The 20,646-nt window shown below is 31.5% G+C and overlaps 1 protein-coding gene across 1 annotated transcript in view; it reads right to left on the reverse strand.

Annotated features, from left to right (window-relative positions):
• SP2353 (EGF like, fibronectin type III and laminin G domains protein pikachurin) overlaps positions 1 to 20,646 on the reverse strand; it is a 136,055-nt gene that overhangs the window by 32,252 nt on the left and 83,157 nt on the right. Inside the window, exons 5-7 of the mRNA XM_090114968.1 lie at positions 19,811 to 19,919; positions 9,026 to 9,227; positions 5,523 to 5,667 (exon numbers count right to left, since the gene is read on the reverse strand). Coding sequence (XP_089971094.1) covers positions 5,523 to 5,667; positions 9,026 to 9,227; positions 19,811 to 19,919 — 456 coding nt within the window. The remainder of the gene's footprint in view (positions 1 to 5,522; positions 5,668 to 9,025; positions 9,228 to 19,810; positions 19,920 to 20,646) is intronic.

Here is a 20,646-nt window from a genome sequence, read left to right on the forward strand (position 1 = left end):
AGTTAAAAATAACTTCAAGTGATGATTTTTACGTTACAAAGATATATTATTAAGCAATATTCGCCCAGTTTTGAATGACTTCACTTGTGATTAAGTGTCATATTGGTCTGCACCCTCTATTGACAACTGTCAAGTTAAACAGCACAGATAATAACAAAACCGCATCAATCACCATAGATCACAACAAATTAAACAGATAATAAATATATTATAGTACAGATAAACTATAAAAAATAATTTGGGAAGTTTTTTCAACTTATATATTTTTTTTTAACTGTTAAATTTAAATTCTGTTTTCATCATCTGATTGCATATTAAATTGAATATACCCCATAAATAATTAACTTTCACGCCAAGATGGTATTATGCTCTAAATGTAAAATAAGCATACTCGTTACTCAAAAAAGAATAAAATGCAGTTCTTGCAGTCATCAATATCATGCAGATTGCGTAAAAATTGGGCAAGATCAGCCTAGATCTAAATGGTTATGTTCTCCTTGCATGTCTGGACAGTCAGACGCGGCATGCTCTGTTTCTCCACCGAATAAAAATATACAAATAAGTGATGAATTCCAAAGTCCTATTAATACTGAATCTATGTCTTTCGACCGCATTCAAGAAATTTTAAATAATACATTGGATATTAAAATACGGGAATTACGCGAAAGCTTACAGGATGTTTTGAGAAAGGAAATATTTGGAGAGATCGAACGTTTGAAACAAGATTTTACTGCAACTACAGATTTGCTGCAAAATGAACAATTGGAGCTTAAGACATCTATAAAGAACATAAATAAGTCTATTAATACCCTAGAATTGGGTGTCATCGAAATGCAAAAGGAAGTAGCTTTTCTCAAAAAGAAAATAAATGATTCTGATAAACTAACACGCAGTCAAAATATCGAAATTCAATCAGTTCCGGAGCGCAAAAATGAAAATTTAGTAAAAATTTTTACAAAATTGTGTCAAACAGTATCCGTATCTATAAATGATTCTGACATTGTTTCTTGCCGCCGTGTTGCAAAAATGGATAGCAAGTCTACTAGACCTCGCAATATCATAGTTACTCTACCTTCACCGCGCCATAGAGACAATCTTATATCTGCTGTTAAAAGATATAATAATACACATCCCCAAGACTTATTATGTTCTTCACTACTTGGCATCGTAGGCGAATCCTCAAGAGTCTATGTAAACGAACATTTGTCTCCAGAACAGAAGTTATTATATGCAGAAACTCGTGCGTTTAAAAAGGAATGTGGATTCAAATATGCTTGGGTTAAATATTCTAAGATATATTTACGAAAGAATGATAACTCTGGTGTCATTTATGTTAAAAATACACAATCACTTGATAAATTGCGTAATTAATTATATATGTATATTTTTTTTTTTTTTTATCAATGTTACTCTGATCGGTATTTAAGTATTGTATTAACTATTTAAATTAGTAATGGATCTTTTAATGTACTATCAAAACGTAAATAGAATAAGAAGTAAAACTAACGAGATTTTCTCTCAAATTTTAATAGAGAACTATGATGTTATATGCTTTTGTGAAACAAATCTAAATGAAGGTATTTGCGATAGTGAGTTGTTTGACAATAGGTATACCGTCTTCCGTAGAGATCGCTATACGTCACAATGTAGAAAGGTGGACGGCGGTGGGGTTTTAATAGCGGTTAAAAAAGAGATACCCGCTGTGCGTCACCAGACCTGGGAGAGCTCTGCAGAGGACATTTGGCTATCTCTTAGAATAGGTAATGTTACTGAAATCATTGTTGGTTTAGTTTATCTCCCACCTGATATACCTAAGCAAATCTATGAACACTATTTTGAAACATGTACACAGGTACTCACTGAAAATGATAAGCAGGTTATAATTATTGGTGATTTTAATATTCCAGAAATAGACTGGAGTCACAATTTAAATTTTATGCAAGGATCTCTATCTCATAAGGCTAAGGCTCTTGTTGATATAATGTCTATAGGCAGCTTACATCAATTAAACAAAATAGTTAACGTAAATAATAGAGTACTAGATCTTTTCCTTACGAATATTATGGGACTAAAAACAGAAAATGTAGATCCTTTAATAAACGAAGATAGACATCATCCTCCTTTTAAGGTATATATTTCTACACCTAAAAAACGTAAGTCTAATTACAAGATATCTGATTCTTTTAATTTTAGAAAGTGTAATTTTACAGAATGCAAGAAATTTTTGAATAATATAAATTGGAATAATGAATTTAAAGGCTTTATCGATGTGGACGAATATGTAAATAAATTTTATGAGCTACTTTATATTGTAATTGAAAATAATACACCTTATAAAAGATGCAATGTTCACGGAAACGCACAAACTCCTGTTTGGTTCAGTAACGCCCTTAAGAAATGTCTGAGAGAAAAAGAAAAATATCACACAAAATTTAGAATATTCGGTAATCCACGGGACTATGATACTTTTTCTCTTTTACGCAAGCGAGCAAAACGCCTTATCAGAACGTGTGAACGTAACTATAAGAAATCAATAGAAGAATCTTTACCCCAATCTACAAAACTTTTTTGGTCTTACATTAAAAACAAAAAACGCGCTTCGTCCGTTCCTCCCACGCTTACTCTGGGTAATCGTTCAGCACATACAGATATTGAAATAAGTAATATGTTCGCAGAGTTCTTTTCATCTGTCTGGGAAAAAGACTCATCAGATAATCATATATTAGAAGTTGATAGTGTCGATAGGTCTAATTTTACATTGCACGATATTCAAATAGATAAACTAAGCATAAAACAACATCTTAAAAATGTTGATATTAATAAGGGTCCAGGTCCTGACCGCATATCCCCTTTATTTATAAAGGAGTGCATGCAAGGTCTTGTTGAACCTCTTTACATTATTTATAACCTCTCAATAAATCAAGGTAAATTTCCGACTATCTGGAAAACTGCTCACGTAGTACCTGTGCATAAGGATGGTGATGTAACTAGCTGTGAAAATTATAGACCAATTAGCATTCTTTCATGTTTTTCAAAAATATTAGAGGCTTTAGTGTATGATCATTTATTCTTTTTTATTAAACCGGCTATTAGCACGACACAACACGGCTTTGTGAAACAAAAATCTACAACGACGAATCTTTTAGAATATACAAATTTTATTCATGGGGCGTTAAATAGTCAAGTACAAGTCCATTCTATATATACAGACTTCAGGAAAGCCTTCGATAAGGTTAATCATAGGAAACTACTTGGTAAACTATTCTGCGAGGGAATCCGCGGTAATTTGCTGCGCTGGCTCTCTTCATATATATTAAATAGATCTCAGATAGTAAGAATACTTGGAAGTTATTCTCGTCCTATATCTGTACTATCGGGTGTTCCTCAGGGCTCAAATCTGGGCCCTTTATTATTTGTGATTTTTATAAATGATTTGTGCAATAATTTATCATCAAATTGTTTACTTTATGCTGATGATTTAAAAATATTTAGAAAAATTTTCACTATAAATGACTGCATTGAACTGCAAAATGATTTGAATAAATTAAAAGATTGGTGTGATACAAATGCTATGTTTCTTAATGTAGATAAATGCTATGTTATGGAATTTGGTACTACGACGGTAAAAATAAAATATAATTACTCTATAAATGCTAAAAATCTGATATGGAAGTCAAACGTACGTGATTTAGGAATTATCCTTGATAGCAAACTCTCATTTTTGGACCATTATACACATATTTATAAATCATGTAACAGATTACTAGGGTTTATTTTACGTTCATGTAAGGGTTTCCGGAATCCTAAATCTTATATTTGTCTTTTTAACTCTCTCATTCGTAGCAAATTGGAATATGCAAGTATGATTTGGTCCCCCTTTTATTTGATTCATATAAAAAATATAGAAAAAATTCAAATCAAATTTATGAGAATACTTTCATATCGGTTTCATCTAAACAAAACGCTTCATACTTATGAGGAAAGATTATCTTATTTTAAACAAGTAAAACTGTCAGATCGCCGAAAAATATTGGAATTAATATTTCTAAATAAAATTATACGTGGCCAACTGTCCACTGCAGCTCTTTCCCAAATTTCCTTTCATATACCACTTAGAAGTAATCGAAATAATCGAACTTTCACATTACCAGTCCACCGCACCCAAAGAGCATATTATAGCACTCTAAACAGAATCTGTACAAATTACAATAAGTTGTGTGAGATAATACCAGATCTTGACATTATCGGGAGTAAACCTATTAGATTTCGGAAATGCCTATATGAAAACCTTACTTTGCTGTCGCAAGTCCTTCAATAGATTAGAAATTTGTCTCTTGTAGTTTTTATACCTTTTCCCTTTTTTAAATTATCTGTTATCTATAAGTTAGTACCTATATTGATAACTCTTTATATTTATGTGTAAGCGATTGTAATATTTTATAGTCTAGTAGTCAACACATGTTATTGCAATAACAATTAGTCATTAAGGTTTAAAGTGAAATAAGTATTGTACCTATATTATTGTTATATGTGTTTGTGTTGCAAATAAAATAAAATAAAATAAAATAAAAATAAACTGTGCATTTTACGAAGCGACAAAACTAATAAATTTTAACCAACCGAATTAATATCATTGACAGAATGGGGTTAATTAAGTTTTACGGTTAATTTAACTTAAATCAGAGAGAACTCATCAAATTGGAGAGCAATCCAACGGTATGGAAACTGAGGGGATTCCGGGAACGTTGTAATTATTATTTTACTTTGATTTTGTTTTAATGTAGCAACATTACTACATAGTATAAAACAAAGTCGCTTCTCTATGTATGCTTAGATCTTTAAAACTGCGCAACGGATTTTGATGTGTTTTATAAAATAGTTCAAGAGGAACGTTTTAGTATATGATTTGTTAAGTTTATGGCAATGAGGGCGAAGCCGCCGGCGGAAAGCTAGTGTACAATAAAGTTATAAATAAATAATACCTATATATTTTATAGTCAAGAAGTGGGTTAAGCTTACACGTGCTGTATTATATTACATAGATATAATATGTATAAGTATTGTGTTTACTGGGAATTGTGATTCGGCGAATCGTGGGTCAATTGCAATCAATTGAGATAAAATTCTACGAATCCTCACATTTGTTGTACCCACGTAGATAAATAGAAACCCGCGTATTATTACTTTGCTAGAGTGGACATGAGTATTAAAGATATTATTTAGTTTAAATACCATCTTCAGGTCGCATTTTTTGACGTGACAACGTCTTATAATTCGATAGAGCTGACTGCACGCACGAAAAAACATGACTCATGCGGCGTTACCTCGCTCTGAGGCGTTCCATGTAAGGCTTGAAGTGCAAGCGAGAGCGTGGAACGAGCGACAAAGAAGCACAATCGGACGTTGTCACGTTCAACTATCGTCAGTAAACCGACTTTACAGACAACCAATTTTTTTATACTAATTACACGATATTAACCTAATACAAGAACCACACAACCAATACAAGAACTACGACCCACCTTAGAGCGTCCTCTAACGCGCTTGCCTGCGTTTAACCGCAGCCATGCGTCCCAGCGGTGACGGTACACCGCTATAGTGTTCCAGCGACCGAGACGCACTGGCTCCGGTGAACGGAGTACTCCCGCCCCACTTCCACAGTCGAACCTGATACAAATAATGTATTTCTAAACCATTAAAATAAACAAAAATAGATAAACTACGAAAACATCGCTCACCGCGCGTCATGGCAATCAATAGTTAAAAATTCACAACGCGATAATCGTGTTTTGGCTGTAATGAAGCGCTCATGACGCGTTGTGATAATAATAGAAAGATAACACAGCGAAAATCATGTTATGGCTGTAATGAAAACGCTCACAACGCGTTTTGACAATCACAGAAATATGTATCACAATCGAAATTCGTGTTGTGACCGACTTGCGCTATTCGACCACGACGCGCTCTGGCAATCAAGAAGAGCCATGACATGTTCTGAACATTTACTGGTACAAATAATGAATGTCTGTCCATTATTTTATGATGAGCCATGTCGGTTGCTATCTATCTATCTCTATATGATTGTCACAACGTTTCGCAAGTATTTTCATTTGAGCAAGATTTGAGCCATAACACAAATTTCGAGTTTATTGTGGAAAAAATACGCACTGAAATCGCTATAGTATAAATGTATAAAATAATTACTCAAATTATAAATATGTACTTAAAATAAATACTTAAATTGTTAATAGCAAAAGATAATCTCTGCACTTTAGTATACCACTTATAATACTTCGCAACTCGTTCATTGGAGAACTCTTAAAAAATATCGCAATCGAACTGAATATTATACTTAGCTATCTACATTACTTCTTTAATATTATTTATAAAAACATTTTATACTATCCAACTAATAATATAAATACGAAAAAATCTGAGGATGGATGTATGTAGAAGTATGTATGTCTTTTACACTTTCTCGAAAAACCTTACCTATAGGTAATACATCAGAATAACACATGATTTTGCCCGCTGATGAAACCGAGTACAGCATACCTTTACAAATATTCAATCATTATTTTGAAAACATTTACCACGCGTAAAATTAGAAACTACATCAAAACAACTTTACCTGCATAAAACTTTACAACATTCTACGTTGAAATAGCCACACAATAACACTGCTATAACACAAGGCTTAGCAAGCCAGGCATAATTAATCCGATGCATAAGCCTCATCGATTATTTAATTAACATCGATTTTGTATTACGCTTTGTTTCATAGAGCACATATTTTAATTAAAGTCCGAGCTGGTTTCATTGTGCTTGTGATACTTGTTTCTAACAGTTACGATATAAATTTGTATGGCTTAGAATTGCTTTTTAAATGCAATGCGTTTTTATCAGACAAGATATCGAAAGCCTTTGAAATAAAAACGCCTAGAAATTAAGTATAAAATTATTACTCAAAGGATATATTAAAAGAAAAACTTTCAAGGGTTTCAGTCTAAAAAGCGTAGGACGATTTTAATCATAACTCAATAATTACTTTTCTAAATCATATTCTGTTTAGAATGCACTTCAAAAATATTAAATTTAATTTATCAGGCTTCAGTTTAAACTCACATTTAGAAATATTCTGTGAATTACAATTCAGTATCACTCAGAAAGTTAGTTTGGCAAAAGTTGGTAGCACTGAATATGTTTGTTGCTCTTTCAAGTGTACACTGGGATTGGATTAAGTTGAAACTTTGATTGTGGAATAACATGAATATTTTTACTTCTTTTTCAGTTTAATTAACATTTATTTTCTTTAAGTTCCGGTTGACTCAGCAAGGATATAGAAACATCAAAAATCTACAAACAAATCAAAAGTATTTCCTTTTTATAATACGTTTCTATAATAATTAATAGCAATAATACGTTAATAATGACGTTATCCAACCAAATGTATTTACAAATATTAAATACATAATAAGGCGAGAAACTTCTTAAACATTCTCCACTCTAACATCTAATTTGTTATTAGTTACGAAATATTTTAATCGATTGCTTTTCAATTAACAATACGAACCTACATTTGACAATGATGGTACATCTCATATTTATGTAGGTATACAATCTTTTTCATTTAACCACAGATGTTTCAGCAATAGCCTACATGTGAGAGCCTTATTATTAAAGTTTTGGTGAATACGAATCTAGGTAACCTAGCTTTTCGTAAGCTCCTTAAAGATGAGCCACAAAACATGTAGGTGCTATTAAAGCGTCGCTTCTTCTTTGTTTTTTGTAAACTGTACCGTTTTACTTGAAAGTGAGGTATTAAAAATTGCAATAGTGCAGTAAATTATTTATTTTATAGTTATATGAATGAAGAATTGATAACATTATCCAATATGAATTACTGTAAATGTTAATTTTTGGTTACTGAAGAAAGAAGAAGAATAACAAATATTCTTATAAAAAACAACTAAACCACCTTCACGGGTCGGAAACGCCGAAGGCACAACAACAGCTTTTAAAAATATAGACGTTATAATTCGAAAGGTATGAGTTTATACAGATAAAAACAGTCGAATTGAAAACCCCGCATTTTTTAAAAAACGGTTCAAAATTTTCATCGAATACACTCAAAGAAGTCGGGCAAAATAGTCCATACTGAAACTATAACAATATATTACAGCCATTCACACTGATTTACCAAATAGCCTAAAAGGAATAACGCACAACAGCGGGCGGCCAGTAGATGGCGCTGATCATTATTTTTAATCTGCCACAAACGCTCTGTATGGAGGTTTTATTACTCATAACACGGTCGCTCGTGAATAGGTTATTAACTTATTATACGGTGTAAAATGAAATTCATAAGTGGTGCTTCCATATAATTTTTCCTGTGAATACACGCACAAGTTTATGGCCTTGCGTTGAATCGAGAAAGTGTTTTCGAGTGTTTTGAAAGATGTTTGCGTGGTTTGAGTATTTCTGTTTGTAGCTTATTTTTGGTTTGCACCTGTGTTTGTTTGAAAAGTTTGTATTTGCACAGTATCTTTAATAACGTAAATACATTATGTATTAGGTACATACTAGCTGACAGATAGATACAACTAATTTTTTTGAAAAACTTATCAATTTTCCTATTGTGCGTAGCGTGATCCACATTATCGTCTTCCACGATAAACAATAGTATAAAATCAAATTTTCTATTCGTACCAGTTGAACCATCAAGTCATCCTCAGGCAAATGCGTTTATACACGTAGTAAATATTTAGTTATCTGCTGCAAAATGATATCTTAAAGCAGTATTACTTCCAGTGTAGAATAATTACAGTGCTATATAGGTCTTTTAGCGCCATCACTTTCCCCTATTGGAAATAATACTGCTACATCTTCATCTTAGTAAAACCCCGTGCAAATACGCGCCATTACGTAGCGCGTGTTGTGCAAGCCAGGGAGTGCCAGAAAACGCGGTGTCACGATCTTTCAACCTGTATAAAGATACATACTAAAACCTAAAAGGAAACCTCACCTCAGTTCCACATGTCCGTTCCTCAACACCAACGCAAGATAATCTCCAGATAAATCATCATGTTCTCCAGTTAGTAATAACACGCCTCGTGCTCTTTCTGGTCGTACTCGTATTCGTAGACGAACACGTTTGTACGCGCCGCGAAGTGCGTGTAACGCAAGCCAGGACGTGCCGGAGAAACGCGGCGTGGTAATTTTTTGATCTGTGGAGGTAAGTAGTATTATTTATGTACAGCTATAAACATTAAACATAAATAATAATAATAAAAAATAAATATTTCGGGACAATTTTCACACACGGCACGATCTGATCCCAAACTAAGCTTTCGCTTGTGTTATGGAAACCAGATGGCTGGTAAACATACATATATATAATTTTAAATAAATACTTATATAGATAATAAACACCCAGACACAGAGCAAACATCTATGTTCATCACACAAATATTTGCCCCGGGTGGGAATCGAACCCACGACCAGTGGCTTGAAAGGCAGGGTCACTACCAACCAAGCCAACCGGCCAGTCAAATATCGGCCAATCGCCTGTTAAAGGCCGAAAATGTTCAAGTAGGGTTATATAGATACGTTTATTTACAAGAGATAACATAAAAGCATTCCTTCAAATTAACACCATATTCCTACACCATATTATATTTATAATAATTAATATATATTTGAGTGATGTTTTAAAAGCTATTTTTGAATTGGCCAGGCTAAAATTGGAACTTGTAATCTTAATCATATAGGTTCTACGCATCAACTCGCACATCTTATGAATGTATTGAATCCGATTAAGAATATGCCACTAACCGCAATTTTTTTGCATGTAGGTACACTGTAATAAACAAGCGGTATGAAATATAACTTACGACCTAGTTAAGGTAAATATCACTACATAGTATAAAACAAAGTCGCTTTCCCTGTCCCTATGTCCCTATGTCCCTTTGTACGCTTAAATCTTTGAAACTACGCAACGGATTTTGATGCGGTTTTTTTTAATAGATAGAGTGATTCAAGAGGAAGGTTTATATGTATAATAACATCCATTAAATAGCGGACAAGTACTGTTATTTTTGAGGTTTCTAATCTGATGTCGTAAAAAATTACATTATTTCCGCTTCCATTGCAAACGCAGGCTGAACCCTACGAGTTTTATCAAAATAATGTACTAAGTATTATACACATTGAAAAGGTCTACAGAAAAGTCCGCGATGGTATATGTCTATCTCTTATGGATAACCCACAATAACTTTTTTTTTGTCATTTACTTTTTACGACAAATAATGGCTAATTTTCGATGCGATTTTAACCAATACAGCATTAATCCTTAACCAATTAAATACCTTGAATACAATGTTCATTTAATATTGATCTATATGGCCCTTTACACCGTATGATTTAAGTGAATATTTTCGAAGATATTACAGATTTAAAAATTGCGGCACGTAGCGTTTGCGGCGGTACCGGCAGGCCGCCTGGCTATCTATTTTATACCCGTGCGAAGCCGGGGCGGGTCGCTAGTAATATCATAAAATTAGGTGAGCCATTTTGAAACTTTGATTACAAATATTGTAACGAGAATATACGAATAAAATCTAAATATAATGAATGCTAGTAGCGATAATAAGATCCTATATTTAGACCAAAATAACTACCTAGCTCAGTCATCTTAATTGGATGAGACACCTTTGATAGTCAGGCAATTTGGATGCTTTTACACTTTTATCCTTTTAGTCATAGTAAAGCTCAATCACAGTATAATCAGTTGATCTTAGTTTATGTATAGGTAATATATATTTTATCTTCGTAATAAATGATAAAGTAGGTATATATTTGCTTAGAATCCATAATAATTTAGATAATGTTGGGACGTGTCTAAAATTAACATGTAACAAAAATAAGTAAATGTTATTTTTCTTATATTTAAGGATACCGTATTTATTTTCGCTGCGAAGAAAATTTCTATGAAGTGAGGAGGTTTTAGAATAATAATTTTATCTTCTTTTACGTATAAGAAACTAAATCTGTGTCGAATTGAATCAGAGTAACTCCCACACGTTTGCTATTTCGCTGAAATACTAAATCCTTAAGTTTCCTTTTAGTTTCTATGTTTTGAGGATATTAAGGATGTTTGCAAGATTCTGTTGATATTTATTTAAACCTGGATAATTATCACCCTACTTTTCTGTCTATTTTCTTTAAATTACCAAAATATATGATGCATTATTTTGCTAAGCCAATTAAGAAAATAATTCACAGTTTGATTACGAGATTCATATAATGCATTATGCAAACAAATAATATTGCATCTAAAACAATGATCGCATATTATAAGTTTTATTTCATAATTTATATTAGACATCAAGACCTGTATTTAAATTTTCCTCGATCTGAATACCACAATTCAAATAATAAACTTCCCAAGTATTTAATAAGTATATCATCAATAGTTACCTTCCAACTCGACGAATAAAAGGACAAAAATCGTAAAAACAATAGCTACCGTATTGATTTCTACCCCTTAAAATAAGAACCCGGTCCCTTATCAGAAACTTCTGGAAGTCGTTCCCACTGATAAATGCTCCGATTTGACCCACTTTTGTTAGGGACATTAGAGAGATTCACAGGAATCCCGCCTCATTCATTAGAGCTATTAAAAATTCCTCATAAAATTCATTTGAAATTAAATTATTCTCAGTTTATGGTCCGGTGGCGTTATTAAAATACCTGGATTTTGGGATGTAGCATTCTGGAGCGGTTATTTATATGAGTGTATTAGGATAAACGATGTAATGTACATAATGTAACTTTTCCTTAAAATATATAAATAATATATAATAATACTAGCTTTCCACCCGCGGCTTCGTCCGCGCAGTCAAAGAAAAGCCCACATAGTTCCCGTTCCCGTGTGATTTCCGGGATAAAACCTATGTCCCGGGGTAAAAAGTAGCCTATGTCCTTTCTCGGGTATCAAAATATCTCTATACCAAATTTCATGCAAATTGGTTCAGTAGTTAAGGCGTGATTGAGTAACAGACAGACAGACAGAGTTACTTTCGCATTTATAATATTAGTATGGATAAATAATATATTATAATATATAAATAACTGGTAGGTATCACAAGTGTTTTGGTTTAAAAGTGTATGTTTAATGACTATGCGTATTTAACTTTAACTTCACATTGACTGAATAGATCTCGATAATAATTCATTTGCCATCAGCTTATCAGTATTCGAATCTGTATCTTCTGCTGTAGCATAGCTTGCTATATAATAAAACTATATTTAAATACTTTTGGTCAGTTAAGGTATATAAACAAACACATTATATAAATACAAATAAAAAACGTACATGTTATGTTTAGAAATTCTACTGTAACAAACATCGTTAGGAATTAGCTTCAATATTGGCAAAATCCTGTCACTAGATACAATACAAATACTTTTTCGCCGAGCTAAAAACGTAAGATACTAGGAATCCATTTTAAATGTTAGCATTGTTTAAACTAAAAGCTGTTTGCTATCTGGATGAGTTAAGTTAAATAAAACAGTAATTCTTGCGGCTTAGAGGCTACTTTAGCTGAGTCGCTTCGTGATTCATGTTTATTTATATCAAACTAGATTAAATATCTCTATTTTGAAAATAACTCTTATGCAGTCCAACTAAGAATAGGAACGTCAATGACCTTTACGTATCAAATTTGTGCCAATTATCATTTGAAAAATACCATTTACTAGTAAATTATTTTTCCAATAACGATTAACTTAATTTTGTTTCACTCATGCAACAAATTAATAAATCATTTTGTATTTATATAAAAGTTATTTCTTAACTCCGATTATTATTGTAATTGAATTATTATAAAAACACTTATGACATCACAAAATGGCGCAGAATCGATCCTTTTCTTAGTTGAATCGCATTGTATTGCATTAAGTCTTGATAATGCGAAGCTTCAAAAACTTTAATACCTACATTAATCGTTTAAACTACTTCGCTATCTATACTAATATTATAAAGAGGAAAAGTTTGTAAGTATGTATGTATGTATGTATGTATGGTTTTCACGCAAAAACTACTGGACCGATTTCAAAAATTCTTTCACCATTAGAAAGCTGCATCTTTACTGAGCAACATAGGCTATATTGCATTTTCAAAAAAATTAGAGATCCTTACCAAAAATGCAATAATGTAACCCAAGGTGTAAAAAAATCCTCAATAAAACTTCTGTCATCGCGTGCGCTGCAGAATCTATTGAAGATAGAACAAAAAAATGTTCTACGGTATTATAGAATGGATCAATATCTACAAGAAAGTCCGCGATACCATATTATGTCCATCTTCAGTAGTTATGTTACTACAACAACTTTTTTACGTTTTCAAAGTAAATAGAAGTGCCGACAGTAATCAAACCATGTTATCCATACACATATATTAATCCTTATCCCATTAAATGATGTTTTATTATAGACTGTTTCAATACCAGCAAAATACTTTTTAAATGAAAAGAATTGGATATTCCATTCAAAAGATATAACGAATTTTTAAAAGTGTCAATCTACAGAAAATAGTAGGTATACTGTTCGAGCAGGCCGTAGTGCGGGGGTCACGGAGGAATTCTACCAATATGCGTCTTGACGGAACACAGTGGGGTTTTGGTCGGTAGGAATCAGTCATAATCCCACGGCCCCTCCCCCGGAGGCCGTGGGTATCTATGAAAGATTTCCCCACTAAAACAAAAAAAAGGCCGTAGTGCGGGACGGGTTAAAGGTGATTTTCATGTGATTAAAAATTAAACCTATAGTCCGACCTATAGTAGACTTTTCACTGTAACGATATCGCTATCTATGCGAGTGACTAGCGAGTTGGCAGAGTAACTAGCGAGTTTGGCTTATTGTTAGTTAAGGACTTACAACGTTATACGGTCACGTTTTAGCACTTAGATAAAGAGGGATTTGAACTTGTGTCCTTTATATTTTTCGTGGTTAAAATTGCCGCTTGAGTTAATAGCTGTTAATTACGTATGACTTAGTGATGAAAATAATGGTCTATATACTAATGTATGAATGAAAATTTTACATTTAAAACTGGTTTCATGTTTGCATCTGTAATTTTTTAAAAGACTAAATTTAATTATATGTCCCTTGTCCGATCGCAAATTCCTATCATATTATACAAAAAATATTGCACCACACATATTTTAATACAATCTTCGTTTTAACATCGTTTAAAAACTCACTCAACAGATATTTAATATAAGTAAAAATATCCGTTTTTAATTAAGATTTTAAAGAACCGTTATAAATAAAACCACGCAAATATTTACTTCAAGTAAACATTCACTGAGACTCCCTTATAAAAGTAGATAAGTCACGATATCATAAAATCAGGAGTGGGATTCAAAAGACGTCCTTCCGAATTTATAAAATATCTCCCTCCTCAAGGATCCGATCCCTTGACTGCTTTCAATACAAAATATATATAACAGACCCTAGATCGGAATGGATAACGTGTACATTTTCGTGTGACTTTCTGTATCTAGATTGAGTGCAAAGCTCTTAAATGTTGCGTTCAGTATTATGTATCATTGTTTCACAGGTTTTATAAAGAGACATAATATGGAAACCTAAACAGGCAAGTAAAAGTTTGTTGGAATTGAGATGCAAGTAGCTAATAAATATGCTAAGAATGGTTGAGTACATTTCTGCTAATAAATGAGGTAAAGTAACATATTTACAAATTCAAATAAGACATTTAACAACGTATTAAATTCTATATACCTATATCTCATACTTATATCTATGTATGTTGTTGAAATCTATATTATGTAAAAAAGTTTTCATAAATTGTTATAAAATTGTACTAATAACTAAGTAAATAAAATTAATACAAAAAATACATTATTTCATATATAAATATGAATATGATTCATATACATGATAAATGATATATTTAACCAGCTTTTAAAAAGTACACTGGTTTTTTTGTATGTTTGTAAAACGATAATTCGATCAATTATAAATGGATCTCGATGATACTTTTTTACCTTATACTTCAGAGGTGTGAATTTTAATACTCAACGCTTTACTTAATCGGTTCTTCATATTTTCTAAAAGAAACAACTTCTAAATTATTTCGCGCAATTAAATGCGTAAGCTCCAATAGTTATTTCTTTTTCCTAAAGCTTTTAAGTTTATCTGGAGAGAAATCCCAACAATTTCAAAATATTTCAGCCATTGATAGCATTGCCAAATTAATTTGGCGAATGTTTTATCTAAACTAATACATAAAGATATTATAATTTATACATAACATTAATGTATGATGAATAAATCAACAACTGAAAAACCGATTTTCAATCGTTGTAACCCAACCCAGTAGAAAGTTACATAGTTCATAAGTGACACAGGACATTTAATACTTCAGTATAGTAACAAAAAAATACCAACAAATCTTTGCAAGCTACCAGGAATACATGAGTTTTATAGAGATCTCTACGTGCGAAAACCAATACTATTTCCTAGGACCATTTCGTCCTACCCAAAACTGCCTTTTTGAATCGCTCTGAGTTATATTAAGTGATGCGAGGGGCTTGATCTATAATACAAGGGAGGGTTGGGGTGAAAAATACGAGTTCATATAATTGTTTTGGGGACGCTTTACTTCAAGTGATGTACAAGGCTTAGTGGTTTATGATTATTTGATGTTAGAGCATAGAATGTAGTGAAATGCTAGAATGTTCTTTATGGTGTTTATAGATTATAGAGAGAATTTTGGATTAAACTGAATGGATTTTTTGTAAAATTAACGTTCTAATATTGATGATGTGATAACGATGAAATTAAGTTACGATAATTTGATATAGGTAATTTACCACATAAATATATTATTTATTATAGAACTATGACAATAAAGAAGATTGATTTTATATTAAAAATACAGTAACGATGAATAAAATACAAATAATAACTCATAAACTCATAAATTATTGTATTCTCCTTTTAATTAAGTTAGAAGAAAATTTTACATGTTGTTATTTTGCCATTTTTGTTATATTTTTAAAACATTATTTTAACAAAAGTATCAAAAAGGAGTGAATGCTGCAAACATAGATTAATGCTATGTTTGCAGCATTCACACACAATCCGTATATTAATTATCCATCCAAATCTCAATGTAATGTTGCATATGGATACTAAATTATGAATTCCTGAAACCGGAAGGACTTCGCCGCCATGTTGCTGTTACTTCCGGGACTTCCGGTGTATACATACGTATGGATATAGAGCATCGTTTTTCATCATAGTTTCAGAGGAGAATTTATTTTTTTTGGTTTTATTATTGCACGCCTCATATAAAAAGCGAAGCGTTGAGGTGGGTACTACTGTCACTTCGCGCAAAACATCTGATTTTTCAAACTTAAAATGTCTTTATGTATCATACATTGCACTTTATTATCTTACAAGTTAGTCTTACAATAAGTCTTACACTTGTAAGATAATACATACACACACATATTAAGAAAAAACACTATTTTTAACATTCATGATATCTTTGATGTCATTTTTGTTATTTAAACTAGTTAAAAAACAGTTTAAAAAAGTTCTGTCTTGGACGTCCGTGTGTCTGTATGTGCGGAGGATTCTCTTGTTAACACGATAGCGACCGAAATACTTTACTAATCGAGTCTTTTTTTTTCTCTTACGCTTGAGTATGCTCAGGAATAGAACCCTTTCATTTTTCAGGGTCTGATTCGATGTGGTTTAATTGTTATTAAATAAACAAAAATAATAATTAATAAATAATTATTAAAAAAAAATTATGAGGCGTGCACTTTTGGATTTTCCAAATTATTTTTTACTCAAATAGCTGGATAACTAATGCTTTACGCGGAATTTATTGAAGCAACTCATAAGAATCGTGACATAATTTATGAATTTAAACCGTTTTTATATTAGCAAAATGATCTGTAACAGAAAACAAAAACTTCAAATGAATACATTTTTAGAATTTTCGATTTAAAGGACCTTCTTTACTTTTTATTTATAGGTAAAATTTGATTAGTGAAAATTCCGTCACGTTCTAAACGCGTATAAAATGTTTATGTATCTGCCTAAATTAAACAAAAATCCTTTGCTTTGAAATATCCTATTACTCTGAAATTGTCGATTCAAAATATCAAATCGGACCAGTGGTTCTTGAGATTAGCGCGTTCTAACAAACAAACTCTTCAGCTTTATAATATTAGTATAGATTATCACAAATTTAAAATTAGAATAAACCAAACCATAGAGCACTTTATAGAGTATATAATATCAGTGTGGTCTTTCTTTATTTTAGTCTATGAATATTAAACAGGCTTCAGTTTTAAAGACTTCTACACAGCTATTACTCAGAAATATCTTGATGGCACTGAACACGCGATCCCTGCATTTAATATCACGATCCCATTAGATATAACGATAGCATTCTTTAAGTAATGACTTTTGGTAGTTTAGTTAGCACTACTTGTTTAAAATATTTTTTTATATGCATTTATTTTACAGTTTCAATAGGTACCTATATTTGTAGCTTTTTATACCTATATTTGTAGAAAGTTGTAGTAGAAGTTGTATATTTGTAGAAAGTTGTAGTAGAAATATGTACGTATATCGGAAGTTTTGATTGTTTATAAGTTTATTTGGTATTTCACTAGAAAACATTAAATCTACATTAATTTTCTTTCATTCCTTCACCCTGCGGGTAGACTCGGGTTTAGCAGAAAATAAAAAAAATATAGCCTACGCTATAAAATTTATATATAAATATAAATATAGTACGCTACTGAAATAATTTAGCTATCTGCTGGTGCAAGAATTTCAAATCAATCAGGTACCTCGACGCCTATTCATTTCAAAAAAACACATACAAATCTTTTCTATTAATATAAGTGTAGATTATTTATCAGCCACAAATTAAAAGGACAAAATTTACAAAAATTGCAGGCGAGTATTATCGGCGAAGTTAAACAAAGTTTCCAAAGTATAATGGGCAACTTGATATTGGTATTATAAGAAAATTACTTTTAAACTTCGCAATGACGAGGAATATAAAGCGCCTTCAGACGATCAGCTTTATAATTATTACTAGCTTTCCGCCCGCGGCTTCACCCGCGTTTTCAAAGAAAAACCCGTTCCCGTAGGATTTCCGGGATAAAACCTATCCTATGTCCTTTCTCGGGTATCAAAATATCTCTATACCAAATTTCATGCAAATTGGTTCAGTAGTTAAGGCGTGATTGAGTAACAGACAGACAGACAGAGTTACTTTCGCATTTATAATATTAGTATGGATTACACGATTGAAAAATTTAACAAATTACATTAAATGTAGGTACGCTATGAAAATGTTTTAAATGCTAAAGTATTAAATATCTGTAAAAAATGATGTTTTAAAGTGCAAAAGTTGTATTTATTGATTCTTTATATTTTACTAAACTGGTCGCACGTGTATTTTACTAAACGAAATGCATATTTATGTACCTACCTAATTAATAATTGTATTATGAATTATGATCTGACATATCGAGATTCATTTTCACGAGTATTGATAAAAGATATTTTCTTTATGATGTTTAAAAAAAAACCTTAAAAATAAAACGATGTAAAAGTTAGTCTGATACACCCTTTATCGATCAATACAGTGTAGGGGCAAAGGGTTACCTTGACAACAACCTTAAATTTGTAATCGAAGGCAGTGTTTATAAACTTTTAAGAGCTCTTTTTGTATGGGTTTTATCAAATCCTTAACAGTAATTGTTATAAAAAATTCAATATTTCGAGTTTGAACTTTAAAGGAATATTTAAAATAACTAAGTATGTAGAAATAACATTTTCTTTTGTTTTTTGTTCTTTTTTTCGTAAAATAGAACGAAATTATATTCCAAGTAAGATTCAACTAAAAACAAATAATCCAATACTTTTTATTTCAGCATTATTCTGCAAAGTTCATATATTACGCTAATGAACAAATATCTATGAATAGAATTTACCATTGACCTTTACGACACTCAATAGGTTAATCCAATGGACTTATAAGTCTGTTTAACAAGGCATAGAACTAAAGTAGTAACTATTTAGTAATCTTTGATAGAACACTTGTCCATAAAGAAATTTAATTTGTATTAATGTGAAATCTATTATACACCCCAATAGAGAATCACCCCTAGTACTTATGTATCCCTAATACTTATGGGGATGAAATCATTATACATATATGTAGGTATTTAAATTAATATTTTGGATGAAGAGATGATTAATAGATTTTAACTTTTGCTAAAATTTTAGGTAAGTATAATTCATACCACTAGAGATTTCATGTCAGGAAAACGTATATCAGGGCAGCTAGTATCCCCATAATATTATGAATATTGTAAATAAGCACTAAATGCAACACAAAGACAGTGTAAGTACATTTAAATTTAGTGAAAATTATACCGTGAGATGGAATTTCAACACACGCCTTTCGCTTTTATAGAATAGAATAGATAGACATTTATTCTCGAAATATACAATACTAGAGATCCACCCCGGCTTCGCCCGTGGTACATATTTCGCAATAAAAGGTAGCCTATGTCCTTTCTCGGGTATCAAAATATCTCCATACCAAATTTCATGCAAATTGGTTCAGTAGTTTAGGCGTGATTGAGTAACAGACAGACAGACAGAGTTACTTTCGCATTTATAATATTAGTATGGATACAAGTACCTATAAGAACATTCTTCACACACAAACAAACAAACTTACCACTCCTACATTTTCTATACACACAGGTACATTTTGAATCTGTACAGGGATCACAGGAACAACTCTCCACTGCTGTTGTTCGAGCTGGAGATGATGTACCACCTGGCACCTGGTAGAAATGGGTTTATTTTAAGAAATTAAATAAAAATAAAAAAAAAATAAAAAAAATGTAAGCGTGTACACACAGAGTAGACACGTAAGAAGTGAAACTTCTTTATGACCTTAAAAATGTCACGAGTATGGCGTAACGCAAAAATGTCACGCGTACGGCGTAACGCAAAAATGTTACACTAAATTTTTGTCCAACCCCGATGAAGAAGTTTCACTTCAATAAATTGTATTAAATGTTAGGTATTGTTTATAAATATTTGCTCTAATTCTAAATACATGGTAGATTATAAATAAATTCATATTTATGGAGCACGCTATAGGACCAGTTGTAATTCAAGAACACAATATGGACTTTAAAACGCTAATGTATGAATTAATAAATAAAATAAAATATATTAAATAATGAATATTTTACTTTATTTATATATTAAAATAATATAGTATAATGTGTATAAATACATATGTAGATATTTAAATAACCCAATATAATCATGGTTTTCAATGAATAATTTTTTAGTAAGTTTAACGCAAATAAGATGTTTAGGAAAAACACCGTGTAGTAAATTGTCACTCGGTAAAATGTTACTAACTAAATATTTAAACTAGCAACATTTTAGTATAATAAATTGTAAAGCACAAAATATGTAACTGACTATTTTAAAAACTAGATAAAACGTTGAAATATGAAAGGTATCGTGTTCAATTTAAAAAAAATATTCAATAGT

Source organism: Colias eurytheme, chromosome 22, assembly GCF_061535395.1.
Source record: "Colias eurytheme isolate Ceu_HAF_F1 chromosome 22, ilColEury1 Martin Lab GWU primary, whole genome shotgun sequence".
Taxonomy (NCBI): domain Eukaryota; kingdom Metazoa; phylum Arthropoda; class Insecta; order Lepidoptera; family Pieridae; genus Colias; species Colias eurytheme.